This window comes from Nerophis lumbriciformis, linkage group LG30, assembly GCF_033978685.3.
Source record: "Nerophis lumbriciformis linkage group LG30, RoL_Nlum_v2.1, whole genome shotgun sequence".
Classification (NCBI taxonomy): Eukaryota; Metazoa; Chordata; class Actinopteri; order Syngnathiformes; family Syngnathidae; genus Nerophis; species Nerophis lumbriciformis.
In genome coordinates, this window is record NC_084577.2 from 29,986,950 (window position 1) to 30,002,586 (window position 15,637).

Below are 15,637 nucleotides of genomic sequence, written 5' to 3' on the forward strand. Positions count from 1 at the left end.
CTAACCGCCTTCAATTATCATTTGTCCCAGCCTCCATTAAGCTGACCAACAATGTGCAATAGAATTTTAATACATAGGTTAGCACTTTTTTAGCACATAGCACTTTTTTAGCACATAGCACTTTAGAACTAAGCACTTTAGCACACAGCACTTTATCCATGAGCTCTAGTGCAATGCACATTGGTACTTTATCTTTATCTCCATACTGTAGATTTTATGCCTACATCAAAGTGCCACCTATGTCTATCAAGCTCCATGTTCTGATGTTTAAATGTTAGTTGTATGGTTGTGGTTGTGTCTGTACTTGTGTTTTTGTTCTGTTGTTTTTGGGTATGTTAAGAAAGCAATGATGCACTGTGCCCAAGACAAATTTCCCCGCGGGGACAATAAAGTTGAACCTTGAACCTTGATTTTTAAAAACAAGACAATTCCAGTGATATAAATATCATTTTCCTGTAATAAATATTAAGTTATGGAATATTACAACAAGGGAAAATGCATTAATACACAATGTCCTGATTTTAGGTGTGGACGTTTTGTTAAAAAGGTCATAACTTACTTAACAGTTAGCCCATTTCAAAAAGTTTGCTATCAAAGCTTGTATCAATAAAGAAAAATAATACAATTAAAAGTAAAAAAAAATGTTTTCAAAAAAATTGTAAAAATGCTTGCCAAACAAAAAAAAACACACAGAAAAAGAGGTTTAGACTTAGACTTAGACAAACTTTAATGAAACACAGTAGCTCAGTTACAATGATGGAAAGTGTAAGGATGGAAAGGACAAGGCAGGTATAAATAGACTAATATAGCGATAAAAAATCTAACAAATATACGAATATATACATAATATGTGTACAGAATAATATATATACAGTAGAGATGCGCGGTTTGCGGACACAACCGCGAAGTCCGCGGATTATCCGCGGTTCGGGCGGTTGATATAAAAATAAAAAAAAAGATTTTATCCGCGCGCGGGTCGGGTCGGGCGGTTGAAATAAAAAAAAATTAGATTTTATTTATTTATTTTTTATTTATTTTGCGGGTGGCAGTTAAACCAATTGGTAAATATATATACATAGTTAAATGTTGTTACCCACATACGAAAAACGAGCAGGCACCTGCAGCATATGCCACAACAGAAGAAGAAAAAAAAAAAAAGAGATGGACACTTTTACGGAGCGGAGAAGGGACGCCTCGCCGGGGTCCGGGACCGAGGCCCCTTCCCCCGAGAGGGCCCCACCGGGAGCCGTAGCTGAGGCGATCCGCGAGAAGGGCCCGACGCACGTCCAGGGTCACCACCGCGCCCACCGCACCGACACCCCGCCTCGTCCGCCGTAGCCGCGGCCGGCGTCACGCGCAGCAGGTAAGCAGCTTACCTGCCCGCCACCCCCGTGGCCGGGGGCTCGTAACAGGGGTCACTCCGCCCGCGCAGCTTACCTGCCCGCCACCCCTGTTGCCGGGGGCGCGTAACAGGGGTCACTCCGCGCGCAGTGCGCTCACGAAAGGGGTGGGGCTCACCCTGGTTGATATAGACAGCAGGACGGTGGCCATGGAAGTCGGAACCCGCTAAGGAGTGTGTAACAACCCACCTGCCGAATCAACTAGCCCTGAAAATGGATGGCGCTGGAGCGTCGGGCCCATACCCGGCCGTCGCCGGCAGCGAGACGCGCTTGGAGGTGCGCTCAGCGCGGCTCCCATATGATTGCGCACTGGTGTGCGTCTGGGCCGTGACAGCGTGGCACGCGAATGTCTGTGCTGCATTGGATCAGTCTCCTTTCTTTAACAGGCAAAAGCTTTATAACCTCACTAATGCCTTGCATCGTCGATATTAGATATATAACAACGGGCGGGTGCGGTTCTGATTAAATGTTAGACCGGGTGGATGGCGGATGGTTGACGACTTTCTGATGCGGTTGCGGATGAAATAATTGCCTATCCGCGCATCTCTAATATACAGATATATTATATTATGTCAATAACATATATACAATATATACCAATGACCATGTACAATATTACAGTATATACAGTATATGTGAGAGCAGCAGCATAAAACAGAGAGTAGATCCAGCAGGAAATAGAAAATAGACATTATAAACATTATAAAGAAAGAGAAGTAGCTAACATGTCAGGTGTCAGGTAATAAGCAGATGTCATCTATTGCTGTACGGCGAGTGATTATACAGCTGGATGGAGTGTGGAATGAAGGAGTTCTTGAATCGCACAGTGCGGGAAGGAAGTTGAAGGAGCCTGTTGGGGTATGAACTCCGCTGTCCCTTAATTGTCAGGTGGTGTGGGTGGGCAGGATTGTGATAGCCAGCAGTTAGTCCAGTGTCCTTCTGTCCCTCACTGACACAAATGTCTCCAACTGCGTGCCAATAGTTTGGCCGGCTTTCCGGATCAGTTTATCAATCCGGTTTGAGTCCATTTTGCTGGTGCTGCTCCCCCAACAAACCACTGCAAAGTACAGGGCACTGGCCACAACAGACTGATAACAGATCTCCAACAAAAGGACCTAAGCTTCCTCAGGAAACAGAGTCTGCTCAGGCCCTTCTTGTAAACAGCTTTGCAGTTGTCCTTCCAGTCCAGTCTGCTGTTCAAGTGGACTCCCAGGTACTTGTACTGCTCCACTACTGCCACCTCCTGGCCCTGGATCTTGATGGGCTCCACCGGGGTCACTCTCTTCTTGAAGTCGATGACCAGCTCCTTGGTTTTGTCCACATTAAGGACCAGATGGTTGGCCTGAGACCACTCCACAAAGTCAGCGATCAGTGTCCTGTACTCCAATTCCCGTCCCTCTCTGATACACCCGACCACAGCAGAGTCGTCAGAGTATTTCTGCAGGTGGCAGGACCGGAAACTACAGTGGGGTGAAAAAGTATTTAGTCAGCCACCGATTGTGCAAGTTCTCCCACTTAAAATGATGACAGAGGTCTGTAATTTTCATCATAGGTACACTTCAACTGTGAGAGACAGAATGTGAAAAAAAAAGTCCAGGAATTCACATTGTAGGAATTTTAAAGAATTTATTTGTAAATTATGGTGGAAAATAAGTATTTGGTCAATAACAAAAATTCAACTCAATACTTTGTAATATAACCTTTGTTGGCAATAACAGAGGTCAAACGATTACTATAGGTCTTTACCAGGTTTGCACACACAATAGCTGGTATTTTGGCCCATTCCTCCATGCAGATCTTCTCGAGAGCAGTGATGTTTTGGGGCTGTTGCCGAGCAACACAGACTTTCAACTCCCTCCACAGATTTTCTATGGGGTTGAGGTCTGGAGAGTGGCTAGGCCACTCCAGGACTTTCAAATGCTTCTTACATAGCCACTCCTTCGTTGCCCGGGCGGTGTGTTTGGGATCATTGTCATGCTGGAAGCTTTCATCTTCAAAGCTCTAACTGATGGAAGGAGGTTTTGGCTCAAAATCTCGCGATACATGGCCCCATTCATTATTTCCTTAACACGGATCAGTAAGCCTGTCCCCTTAGCAGAAAAACAGCCCCAAAGCATGATGTTTCCACCCCCATGCTTCACAGTAGGTATGGTGTTCTTGGGATGCAACTCAGTATTCTTCTTCCTCCAAACACGACGAGTTGAGTTTATACCAAAAAGTTCTATTTTGGTTTCATCTGACCACATGACATTCTCCCAATCCTCTGCTGTATCATCCATGTGCTCTCTGGCAAACTTCAGACGGGCCTGGACATGCACTGGCTTAAGCAGGGGGACACGTCTGGCACTGCAGGATTTGATTCCCTGTCGGCGTAGTGTGTTACTGATGGTAACCTTTGTTACTTTGGTCCCAGCTCTCTGCAGGTCATTCACCAGGTCCCCCCGTGTGGTTCTGGGATTTTTGCTCACCGTTCTCATGATCATTTTGACCCCACGGGATGAGATCTTGCGTGGAGCCCCAGATCGAGGGAGATTATCAGTGGTCTTGTGTGTCTTCCATTTTCTGATAATTGCTCCCACAGTTGATTTTTTCACACCAAGCAGCTTGCCTATTGTAGATTCACTCTTCACAGTCTGATGCAGGTCTACAATTCTTTTCCTGGTGTCCTTCGACAGCTCTTTGGTCTTGGCCATAGTGGAGTTTGGAGTCTGACTGTTTGAGGCTGTGGACAGGTGTCTTTTATACAGATAACGAGTTCAAACAGGTGCCATTAATACAGGTAACGAGTGGAGGACAGAAGAGCTTCTTAAAGAAGAAGTTACAGGTCTGTGAGAGCCAGAGATCTTCCTTGTTTGAAGTGACCAAATACTTATTTTCCACCATAATTTACAAATAAATTCTTTAAAATTCCTACAATGTGAATTCCTGGATTTTTTTTTCACATTCTGTCTCTCACAGTTGAAGTGTACCTATGATGAAAAATACAGACCTCAGTCATCATATTAAGTGGGAGAACTTGCACAATCGGTGGCTGACGAAATACTTTTTTGCCCCACTGTATACTGGAAGTCTGAGGTGTACAGGGTGAACAGGAAAGGAGACAGGACGGTCCCCTGTGGAGCACCTACACCACTGACCACAGTATCCCACAGGGAGCTCCCCAGTCGCACAAACTGGGGCCTGTCAGACAAGTAATCAGTGATCCAGGAGACCATGGATGAACTGACACCCAACTTGTCACTCATCAGAATTGGCTGAATGGTGTTAAAGGCACTGGAGAAATCAAAAAACATGATCCTCACAGTGTATCACTGTAGAGGATCCAGGGAAGGAGCCACCAGTGGTCTCAGCTGATCCAGCACAAGTCTCTCGAGGACCTTCATGACCTGGGACGTCAGGGCAACAGGTCTGAAGTCATTAGAGCCCGATGGGATGGGCTTCTTGGGCACCGGCACTATGCAGGATGTTTTCCATAGCACTGGTATCCCTTCTAGCTTCAGACTCAGGTTGAAGATGGAGTGCAGGATCCCAGTTAGCTGAGCAGCGCAAGTCTTCAGGACCCAGGGCTTGACTTGGTCAGGGCCGGCTGACTTAGCTGGACTGACTCTCTCTTCGCTGGATTGACAGTTACGGTGTATTTTTAATTGATTAAATTGGTGAAACTAGCATTGAAAGGGCCACATTTTAAAAACAGACAGGTCTTGTAAAGACAATTCCAGTGATACAAGTATCATTTTCCTGTGGTAAATATTAAGTTATGGAATATTACAACTGGGGAAAACGCATGAATACACAAAGTCCTGATTTTAGGTGTGAACTTTTTGTTAAAAAGGTCATAACTTACTTAATAGTTAGTGTTGGAATAATTGTAAGTTATCACAAAAGAAACGTTGTATTATGAATGCTGTCTTTCGAGGCCTAACAAGAGGAAGAAGGCTGGTGAAACGCCACTGTGATTTCAACACGGACAGATGGCAGGATCTGCTCAACTTCCAGAGGAACTCTCTTTGAAGTGTTAAACGAACTCTCTCCGAAGTATTTCACAAACTCTCTTCCAACTATTTGGTAACCGAGGTCAACGCTATTTACGACCCGCTGCCCTCTTGAAGTTGCTGTGGTCAGGAGACGGGAGGGGTTATCCATTGTCCTCCAACACCTGCCCCAGCTGGATCCAGGAAGAGCCCAAGCCCGAGAAATCCTCTCCTTGGTCTTCAAAGCGACCGAAAACAATGACTGTTTTACATACTTCCCACTCCTGCTGTGACATGTGTTGGTGCGTGAACATTGAACATCTGAATAAATGAGGAGACGAAAACCTTCTTCGTCAGAGCGTGGTGCAGGACTGTACAGAGAGTGCAGTGGCCATGTCTCTCCTCAATATTGAGTCCAAATTGAATTCTGTCTCTGTTTGATTCCTTGCCTTTTGTCTTGTTTAATAGATGTCCTCAGTGTTTGAACGTGACAGTTAGCCCATTTTAAAAAGTTTGGTATCAAAGCTTGTAACAATAAAGAAAAAAAAATAATTAAATAAAAGTAAAAAAAAATGTTTTAAAAAAGCTTGTAAAAATGCTTGCTAAACAAAAACAAAAAAACACAGAAAAAGAGGTTTGACAGTTACGGTGTATTTTTAATTGATTAAATTGGTGAAACTAGCGTTGAAAGTGCCAAATTATAAAAACAGACAGGTCTTGTAAAGACAATTCCAGTGATATAAATATCATTTTCCTGCGATAAATTTTAAATTATGGAATATTACCACTGGGGAAAATACATTAATAGAAAAAGTCCTGATTTTAGGTGTGAACTTTTTTTGTCAAACATTTCATAACTTACTTACCCGCTCCCAGTCTGTGGAACGCTCTCCCTGACCACCTGTACTTTGTGGACGCCGTCTTTGCTCAACAGTAAGTCTTTGCTGTCGTCCAGCATTCTCTTTCTGTTTACTTTGTAGCCAGTTCAGTTTTAGTTTCGTTCTGCACAGCCTTCCCTAAGCTTTAATGCTGTCATGTCTGTGTAATCATGTTTTGTTTTAAGTCATGTTTTGTTTAGTTTCTGGCTTTTCACTCCCTTGTCTTGTTTGCATGATTACCCATTAGTTTCACCACGTTTGGACTCATTGTGCACTCTTGTTTGTCACCATAGCAACCATTAGTTTTCACCTGTCACGTCACGCACCTGTTTCACGTTTTGAGTCACGCACCTGCTTTCACTAATCATGTCCATAGTATTTAAGTTCATTCATTTTCTGTTGTTCGTCCTGACGACATCCTCGCATTTATGCCCCCTGTCACACTCTGTCCACCTCTGCGCACTTCATGTCCATGCCGAGTAAGTTTGTTTATTATTGCCACAGTTAGTGTTTTTTTATTGTTCATAGTTTTTTGCCCCCGTGCAAGTCTTTTGTTTTCATTAGTCAAGTTTGTACATCCGCCTTGAGCGCGCCTTTTGTTCTTTTGAGTGTTATTATTAAAAATGTATTTACCTTCACGCCATGACCAGTCCAATTCACTTGCACCTCGGGAGAACAAACCAAGCCAAAGTCCAAGTCTTGACACATGCATTTTCTTAGGGGCACTCACCTTTTGTTTATTTTTGGTTTAAGCATTAGACACCTTTTTACCCGCACCCTGCCTCCCGCTGTTTCCCGACATCTACTAAGCAATTATACCTGCTGCCACCTACTGATATGGAAGAGTATTACATGGTTACTAAGCACCGACACTCAACAACAACACATCATTTGCAGACTATAATTACTGGTTTGCAAAAAATATTTTTAACCCAAATAGGTGTATTTAGAGAATCTCCCACGGCACACCAGACTGTATCTCTAGTGTGCCACGGCACAGTGGTTGAAAAACACTGTGATAGGGCACACCAAAAATAGCTCTGGCGACATCCAGTGGACACATTTAGAAACAGCGGTTTCTTTCATTCAAAAATGTCAGCTCATTTTTATACTTGGCAAACTCATCTGGTGGGCCGGAGGAAACCTGTTGACTATAAGTCACAGATGTATATGTTGTGAAATTATTTATTTACCCTAAAATTTAGTGGGTGTGGCTTGTATACCAGAAAATATTGTAAATATTTGAACAGAAATCCACATGATTATAAATCATAATCATGTGGATTTCTGTTCAAATATTTACAATATTTTCTGGTATACAAGCAAGTCTGTTACGACTAATATATGGGGGGAATTACCCTAAAATTTAGTGGGTGCGACTTATATACCAGAAAATATTGTAAATATTTGTACAGAAATTAACATGTTTAGAAAATAATAATAATAATGGATTAGATTTTATACCACGCTTTTCTATTATTAGATACTCAAAGCGCTGCCGATGACTTCTGTTTTGTTTGATTAGCCGTTTTACTGCCCTGTTATGGACACCGTTTGGAAATAATTAAAGGTATGTAAATAAACATTTACAGAATATTTCTGTGTAAATAACTCATTTCACAACATATATATCTGCCACTTAAAGTCTCTTGCGGCTAATATATGGGGCGGAATTACCCTAAAATTTAGTGGGTGCGACTTATATACCAGAAAATATTGCAAATATTTGTACAGCAATTAACACGTTTAGAAAACTGGCGATTAATTCTGTTTTGTTTGATCAGCCGTTTTACAGACACCGTTTGGAAACAAATAAAGGTATGTAAGTAAACATTTACAGAATATTTTTGTGTAAATAACTAATTTCACAACGTATACATCTGCGACTTATAGTCTGTTGTGGCTAATATATGGGGGGAATTACCCTGAAATTTAATGGGTGTGACTTATATACCAGAAAATATTGTGAATATTTGTACAGAAATGAACATGTTTAGAAAATTGGCGATGACTTCTGTTTTGTTTGATCAGCCGTTTTACTGCCGTGTTACAGACACCGTTTGGAAACAATTAAAGGTTTACAGAATATTTCTGTGTAAATAATTCATTTCACAACGTATATATCTGCCACTTATAGCCTGTTGCAGCTAATATATGGGGGGAATTACCCTGAAATTTAGTGGGTGTGACTTATGTACCAGAAAATATTGTAAATATTTGTAGAGAAATGAACATGTTTAGAAAATTGCCGATGACTTCTGTTTTGTTTGATTAGCCGTTTTACTGCCCTGTTACAGACACCATTTGGAAATAATTAAAGGTATGTAAATAAACATTTACAGAATATTTCTGTGTAAATAACTCATTTCACAACGTATGTATCTGCCACTTATAGTCCGGTGCGGCTAATATATGGGGGGAATTACCCTAAAATTTAGTGGGTGCGACTTATATACCAGAAAATATTGTAAATATTTGTACAGAATTAACATGTTTCGAAAATTGCTGATGACTTCTGTTTTGTTTGATCAGCCGTTTTACTGCCGTGTTAGACACCATTTGGGATCTGCGATACTGTTGCATCCCTAATAACTATATGGCACACATTGAAGTACAAATAGTTTACTTTAAATTCTTGTGCTTATTAACACAAACGTACATTAGATGCAGACTTTATGGCAATGAATTTAAATTTTTAAAAAAAACTGACAGTATTTAAAAACCAAGTCAGGTTTTACCTTTTTTTCCACCAGAAGATTCAAGTCATGTCAACTCCAGAGTCCATTATCCCTAAACTCTCTCCTGGACTCCTCCAGGGCAGCGGCGCCGTAGATGGTGGCAGGTCAGCGTGATCGCCATGCTGAGGCACCGCCGGCAACACAGCAGCAGCACGGCGCTCAGGACGACGCAGACCGTCAGCCATGTTGATCTGAGAGGACAAAATGACATGATAACAGGAAGTAGACTTGATCTAACTGGCATGATAACAGGAAGTAGACTTGATCTAACTGGCATGATAACAGGAAGTAGACTTGATCTAACTGGCATGATAACAGGAAGTAGACTTAATCTAACTGGCATGATAACAGGAAGTAGACCTGGTGTAACTGACATGATAACAGGAAGTAGACCTGGTGTAACTGACATCATAACAGGAAGTAGACCTGGTGTAACTGACATGATAACAGGAAGTAGACCTGGTGTAACTGACATAATAACAGGAAGTAGACCTGGTGTAACTGACATGATAACAGGAAGTAGACCTGGTGTAACTGACATGATAACAGGAAGTAGACCTGGTGTAACTGACATGATAACAGGAAGTAGACCTGGTGTAACTGACATTATAACAGGAAGTAGACCTGGTGTAACTGACATGATAACAGGAAGTAGACCTGGTGTAACTGGCATGATAACAGGAAGTAGACCTGGTGTAACTGGCATGATAACAGGAAGTAGACCTGGTGTAACTGACATGATAACAGGAAGTAGACCTGGTGTAACTGGCATGATAACAGGAAGTAGACCTGGTGTAACTGACATGATAACAGGAAGTAGACCTGGTGTAACTGGCATGATAACAGGAAGTAGACCTGGTGTAACTGGCATGATAACAGGAAGTAGACCTGGTGTAACTGACATAACAGGACGTAGACCTGGTGTAACTGGCATGACAACAGGAAGTAGACCTGGTGTAACTGGCATGATAACAGGAAGTAGACCTGGTGTAACTGGCATGATAACAGGAAGTAGACCTGGTGTAACTGGCATGATAACAGGAAGTAGACCTGGTGTAACTAGCATGATAACAGGAAGTAGACCTGGTGTAACTAGCATGATAACAGGAAGTAGACCTGGTGTAACTGGCATGATAACAGGAAGTAGACCTGGTGTAACTGGCATAACAGGACGTAGACCTATTTAAGTGTCCACATATTTCTATGACACTCACTCTGTCAGGTAAATGTTGTCTTCCATCTTCAAGGTTGTGTCGTCTGTGGCTAAAAAAAAGAAAAAAGTTAGTTGCAGTCCAATTGAAAAGAACAATACCTTATGAAGTTTGTTAGCACCTTGGCTGCAGTTGGGTCCTCTCCACCCGGCGTCACACACACAAGCGCCTAAGCGCACACTTGCTTGCTTACTTGCTTATGGTTGTCCATCGATTCGGTGATGACCATCTTCTTTTATTTATGAGTCTGCTGATGTTTGAACAGTCCGATCCTGGATCCACAGATGCGGTTAGAGACCGGGCATGTGAAGGAGGTGCTGGGGGGAGCAGGGGTGGCTTGGCGAGCATGCCTCTTCACACGCTTTGCTGCACGGTGTTGTGTGCGCTGTTCCTCTATATAATCCACTCCCTGTGAGGAGTGGGAGCGCCAGAGGTCTCGGCAGGAAGCAAGTTCCTCCAGTGAAGAGGGGTTGATCTGGCATCTCTTCAGTGTGGTCTTTGAACCGCTTCTTCTGCCCACCAGCACTGCATTGGCCTAGGTGTAACTGACCATAGAGGATTCTGCGTGGGAGTCTATGGCTGGGCATTCGGATGACATGCCCCAACCACCTGAGTTGATGTTGGGTCATGATGGACTCCACGCTGCAGCTGCCTGCCCTCTCCAGCACTTCTGTCCTTCCATGTGATGCCAAGGATCTTCTGCAGACATCTTACATGGAAGGTCTCCAGGCTTCTCAGATGGCGGCTGTAGATAGTCCATGCCTCACATCCGTACAGTAATGCAGTGATGCATACTGCTCTGTAGACCAGCACTTTGGTGTGGAGTTTGAGGTTGCTGTTCTGAAAAACCCTTCTCCTTAGACGACCAAAAGATGCTGATGCTTGCTTGTGGCGGTTCTGGATCTCGTCATCCATTGAACAGGTGTCAGACATTATGCTCCCCAGGTATTTGAAGGTGGGCACCGTGAGCAGCTGTTGCCCTGCTGCTGTGAGGGTTATTGTGGGGTTTTGTGGGAGGTCAGCACTGGACTGACAGAGTACCTCTGTCTTCTGGGTGTTGATCGTCAGTCCCATTCTGGTATATGCAGTTACAGCTGCCGAGAGGATGTTTTGCAGAGCCTCTGGTGTATGAGAAACCAGGGCACAATCATCGGCGTATTGCAGCTCAATGATGGTCTCCGAGGTCAGCTTGGTAGTTGCCTGTAACCTCCTGATGTTGATTGATTGATTGATTGAGACTTTTATTAGTAGGTTGCACGGTGAAGTACATATTCCGTACAATTGACCACTAAATGGTAACACCCCAATAAGTTTTTCACACTTGTTTAGGTCGGGGTCCACTTAAATTGATTCATGATACAGATATATACTATCAGATATATACTATCATCATAATACAGTCATCACACAAGATAATCACATTGAAATATTTACATTATTTACAATCCGGGGTGTGGAGGGGGGCGGGTTTGGTTGTTATCATCAGTCATCAACAATTGAGAACAGAGAAATGGATATTGGAACAGTGTAGGTCTGACTAGGTAGGATATGGACAGCAAGTAGTGGGCAGAGAGAGAGAGAGAGAGAGAGAGAGAGAGAGAGAGAGAGAGAGAGAGAGAGAGAGAGAGAGAGAGAGAGATCAGAAGGCATAAGAAAAAGTATCTGCATTTGATTGTTTACATTTGATTATTAACAATCCGGGGAGGGTGTTAGTTTAGGGTTGTAGCTGCCTGGAGGTGAACTTTTATTGCAGTTTTGAAGGAGGATAGAGATGCACTTTCTTTTATACCTGTTGGGAGCGCATTCCACATTGATGTGGCATAGAAAGAGAATGAGTTAAGACCTTTGTTAGTTCGGAATCTGGGTTTAACGTGGTTAGTGGAGCTCCCCCTGGTGTTGTGGTTATGGCGGTCATTTACGTTAAGGAAGTAGTTTGACATGTACTTCGGTATCAGGGAGGTGTAGCGGATTTTATAGACTAGGCTCAGTGCAAGTTGTTTTACTCTGTCCTCCACCCTGAGCCAGCCCACTTTGGAGAAGTGGGTAGGAGTGAGGTGTGATCTGGGGTGGAGGTCTAGAAGTAATCTGACTAGCTTGTTCTGGGATGTTTGGAGTTTAGATTTGAGGGTTTTGGAGGTGCTAGGGTACCAGGAGGTGCATGCGTAATCGAAAAAGGGTTGAACGAGAGTTCCCGCCAGAATCCTCATGGTGCTTTTGTTGAACAGAGAGGAGATTCTATAGAGAAATCTCGTTCGTTGGTTGACCTTTTTGATTACCTTGGTTGCCATTTTATCACAGGAGAGATTAGCCTCTAGAATGAAACCTAGGTAGGTGACCTCATCTTTCCTGGTGATAACAATGTCACTCACTTTTATAGTGAAGTCATTGACTCAAACAGGTTACCATCAAGCCTGAAGTCTATGGTAACTCCAGCCTGCTCCTCCATCCCACTACGTAGCAGTGTTGTGACACAGACGAGGAAGATGTTGAAGAGAACTGGAGCCAGCACACAGCCCTGCCTCACTCCAGTTTTCACACAAAAAGGGCTCTGAGCTGTGTCTTCCCACTACCACTCGGGCCATCATCCCAGAATGGAACTGTGCAAGGATGGTGAGAAACTTGGGTGGACACCCACATCTCTTCAGGACTTGCCACAGTAGGTCCCTATTCACTGTGTCAAATGCCTTTGAAAGGTCGACAAAGGCAATGAACAAGTCATTGTGCTGCTCCCGGCATTTCTCTTGGAGCTGACGTGTCACAAAGATCATGTCAACTGTCCCCCTGTCCTTCCGAAAACCACACTGCGACTCTGGGGTGACCTGTTCTGATATTGCGGGGATGAGTCTGCGGAGCATGACCTTGGCAAGGACCTTTCCAGCAATGGCCAACAGAGAGATACCCCTACTTTCGGAGCAGATGGATTTGTCTCCTTTGTTCTTGTAGATGGTCACAATGTTGGCATCTTTCCACTGTTGCGGGACACACTCTCGTCTCCACACCTCTGAAATGTAGAGATGCAGTGTCCGTGTACAGAGGTAGCTTCCTTCCTTGATAAGTTCAGCCGGGATGCTGTCAGGTCCAGGGGATTTATTGTTTTTCAGGGTTTTGACTGCATGCAGGATTTCTTTGAAGGTTGGGGGGAGGTCGAGATCTGGCAAGCTAGGATGTTCAGGGAGCTCTGCAAGGACAGTTGGGTCCACTGGGGTGGGCTGGTTGAGCACGGTGTTAAAATGCTCAGCACACCGCTCCACTATCATAGCCTGATCCTTGATTAAAGATGTTCCATCAGCAGATCTAACAGGTGCCAGGGAGCAGTTTCTGGGGCCGTAGATGGTTTTCACTGTATCATAGAAACTGTGCATATCATTTCTATCAGCGTGAGACTGGATTTCATTGACCACTCATCTTGCAGTTTTCTGAGAGTTGTTTGGGCCTCAGAACGAAGGGCTTGCCATTGCTTTTTATGGAATTGGGATTGTGGGTTGTTCAGGGTGGCTATGTGTGCCTTGTGCATTCTTTTACAGAAGGGTGGAGATCTCTCCAGCATTCTGGTCAAACCAGTCCTGGTGTTTCTTGGTTTTGAAACCAATGAATTGGGCTGCAGTGTCAAAGAGGATGGTGGATAGAGAGGTCCACTTCTCATCCATCCCAGACTCTGAGGTGATCAGCGGCTCAATGTCTGCCAGCTTGTCAGCTAGGGAGCGACGGAAGTTGTCACGGGTGTCGCTGCTGGAGAGTCTGGCACAGTTGAGTGCTTTCCTCTTTGGTGCACCGTGACGTGTTGGGGGCCGAACATGCATTCTGACCTTTGTCAGAATCATGCGGTGGTCGGTCCAGCAGTCTGCCCCTCGCATAGCTCTTGTAATGAGCACGTCTTTGAGGTCAGCCCTTCTCACGATCGCATAGTCGATCAGGTGCCAGTGTTTGGACCTGGGATGCATCCAGGATGCCTTATATTTGTTCTTTTGTTGGAAGATGGTGTTTGTGATGGTAAGATCGTGTTCCGCACAGAGACTAAGGAGTCTCATGCCATTGGGGTTGACTTTTCCAATGCCGTGGGCGCCGATCACAACATTCCAGTTTTGCGTGTTCTTTCCGACTCTTGCATTGAAATCACCAAGCAGCATGATTTTGTCACTCCTCGGGATGTGACTGAGGATGTCATCGAGTGCCTGGTAGAAGCAGTACTTCTCTTCATCATTGGATGGCAGAGTTGGTGCATAGGCACTTACCAAAGTGACATGTCTGCATTTAGCAAGGGGGATGCGAAGAGTCATGAGCCTTTCACTGACACCCACTGGTGATTCTGTGAGCTTGAGCAGAAGGCTGTTCTTGATTGCAAAACCAACTCCGTGAAGGTGTGGTCCGCCCATGGGGTATCCTTTCCAAAAGAATGTATAACCCTCTCCTACTTCATTGAGTGAGCCTTCCTGGAGGAATCGGGTCTCACTGAGTGCTGCCACATCCACATTGTAGCGCTTTAGCTCGCTGGCAACAAGTGCTGTTCTGCGCTGTGGTCTGTCCGGACTGGCATCCAGGAGTGTCCTTATGTTCCATGCTGCAATTCTAAATGGTATAATCTTTGTATTTCGACCGCGTAATGGAATGTCCCGACAGGGCAATCTTTAGGCCACCTTTTCTAGGCCTTTCCCCAATTGGGGTGAGCAGTGCGGTCCCTAAATAGGGGCTGCCCAGACGCACAGGAGTCTGCCGGAAACAGGTGCCACTCAATCCCAGCTGCTAACGACCGTTGTCCTGTGTCGCTGACGTGCAGAGTTCCAGCTAAGAGCTTCCAGCTCATTCAAACCTGCCCCCGTTACTGGACGCTCCATCGCCGTCAGACTTTTGAGGTCGGAGACTCAGTTAAAGAAGATACCTGCGCAATGATGGTTTTTAGAGTGGCATGAGGGGTGCACTTTTCCCAGGGCCGCTACCTTGATTGTAAAAAGATCGTTCCAGTGGCAAGGGAGACCCTAGACGATCGGCATCTTCTCACAACTGCAGGAAGCTGCCGGAATCCAGGTTTTTGGGAAACCGCCTCAAAGCTTGCCGCCACCAGCTTGCTTTTCTGTCAGGGTGTGCTCCCTTAGCCTTCGTCCGCTTTTACAGCCATTGTGGTGCTTCTCACAGCTTCCATCTTCTGCCTGCTCCACCGTTGAGGTCTTCGGGATCACTCTTAGTCTGGACTCTACCCTTCGACCTGTTCGGCTTGGGTAACCCTGCCAGGAGTACAAGACTCCAGCCGACATAGCTGTAGGGGTCATGGAGACGCGCAAAGTTCCCCACCATGATATGGTGGTGATCCCGTCGGGGCACATAAGGTGGTGATCCCGTCGGGGCACACACACACACACACACACCAGAACACACTAGAACACAGATATTGTGTATTTGACATAAATATGAGAGTGAGGCAGGAGGGGGTGACGTACCGTCTGA

General features: G+C 44.6%; 2 protein-coding genes across 2 annotated transcripts in view; one reads left to right on the plus strand and one right to left on the minus strand.

The window, feature by feature from the left end:
• The window catches only part of lrrc51 (leucine rich repeat containing 51), a 150,375-nt gene that overhangs the window by 116,810 nt on the left and 17,928 nt on the right, over positions 1 to 15,637 (plus strand). The gene's annotated exons all lie outside the window — the stretch shown is intronic.
• The window catches only part of LOC133572840 (N-acetylglucosamine-1-phosphodiester alpha-N-acetylglucosaminidase-like), a 49,821-nt gene that overhangs the window by 14,554 nt on the left and 19,630 nt on the right, over positions 1 to 15,637 (minus strand). The window contains exons 7-9 of the mRNA XM_061925884.2: positions 15,631 to 15,637; positions 10,202 to 10,250; positions 8,988 to 9,178 (exon numbers count right to left, since the gene is read on the minus strand). The exon at positions 15,631 to 15,637 is cut by the window's right edge and continues 76 nt beyond it. Of these exons, the coding sequence (XP_061781868.2) occupies positions 9,040 to 9,178; positions 10,202 to 10,250; positions 15,631 to 15,637 (195 nt within the window). The 3' untranslated portion in view covers positions 8,988 to 9,039. The remainder of the gene's footprint in view (positions 1 to 8,987; positions 9,179 to 10,201; positions 10,251 to 15,630) is intronic.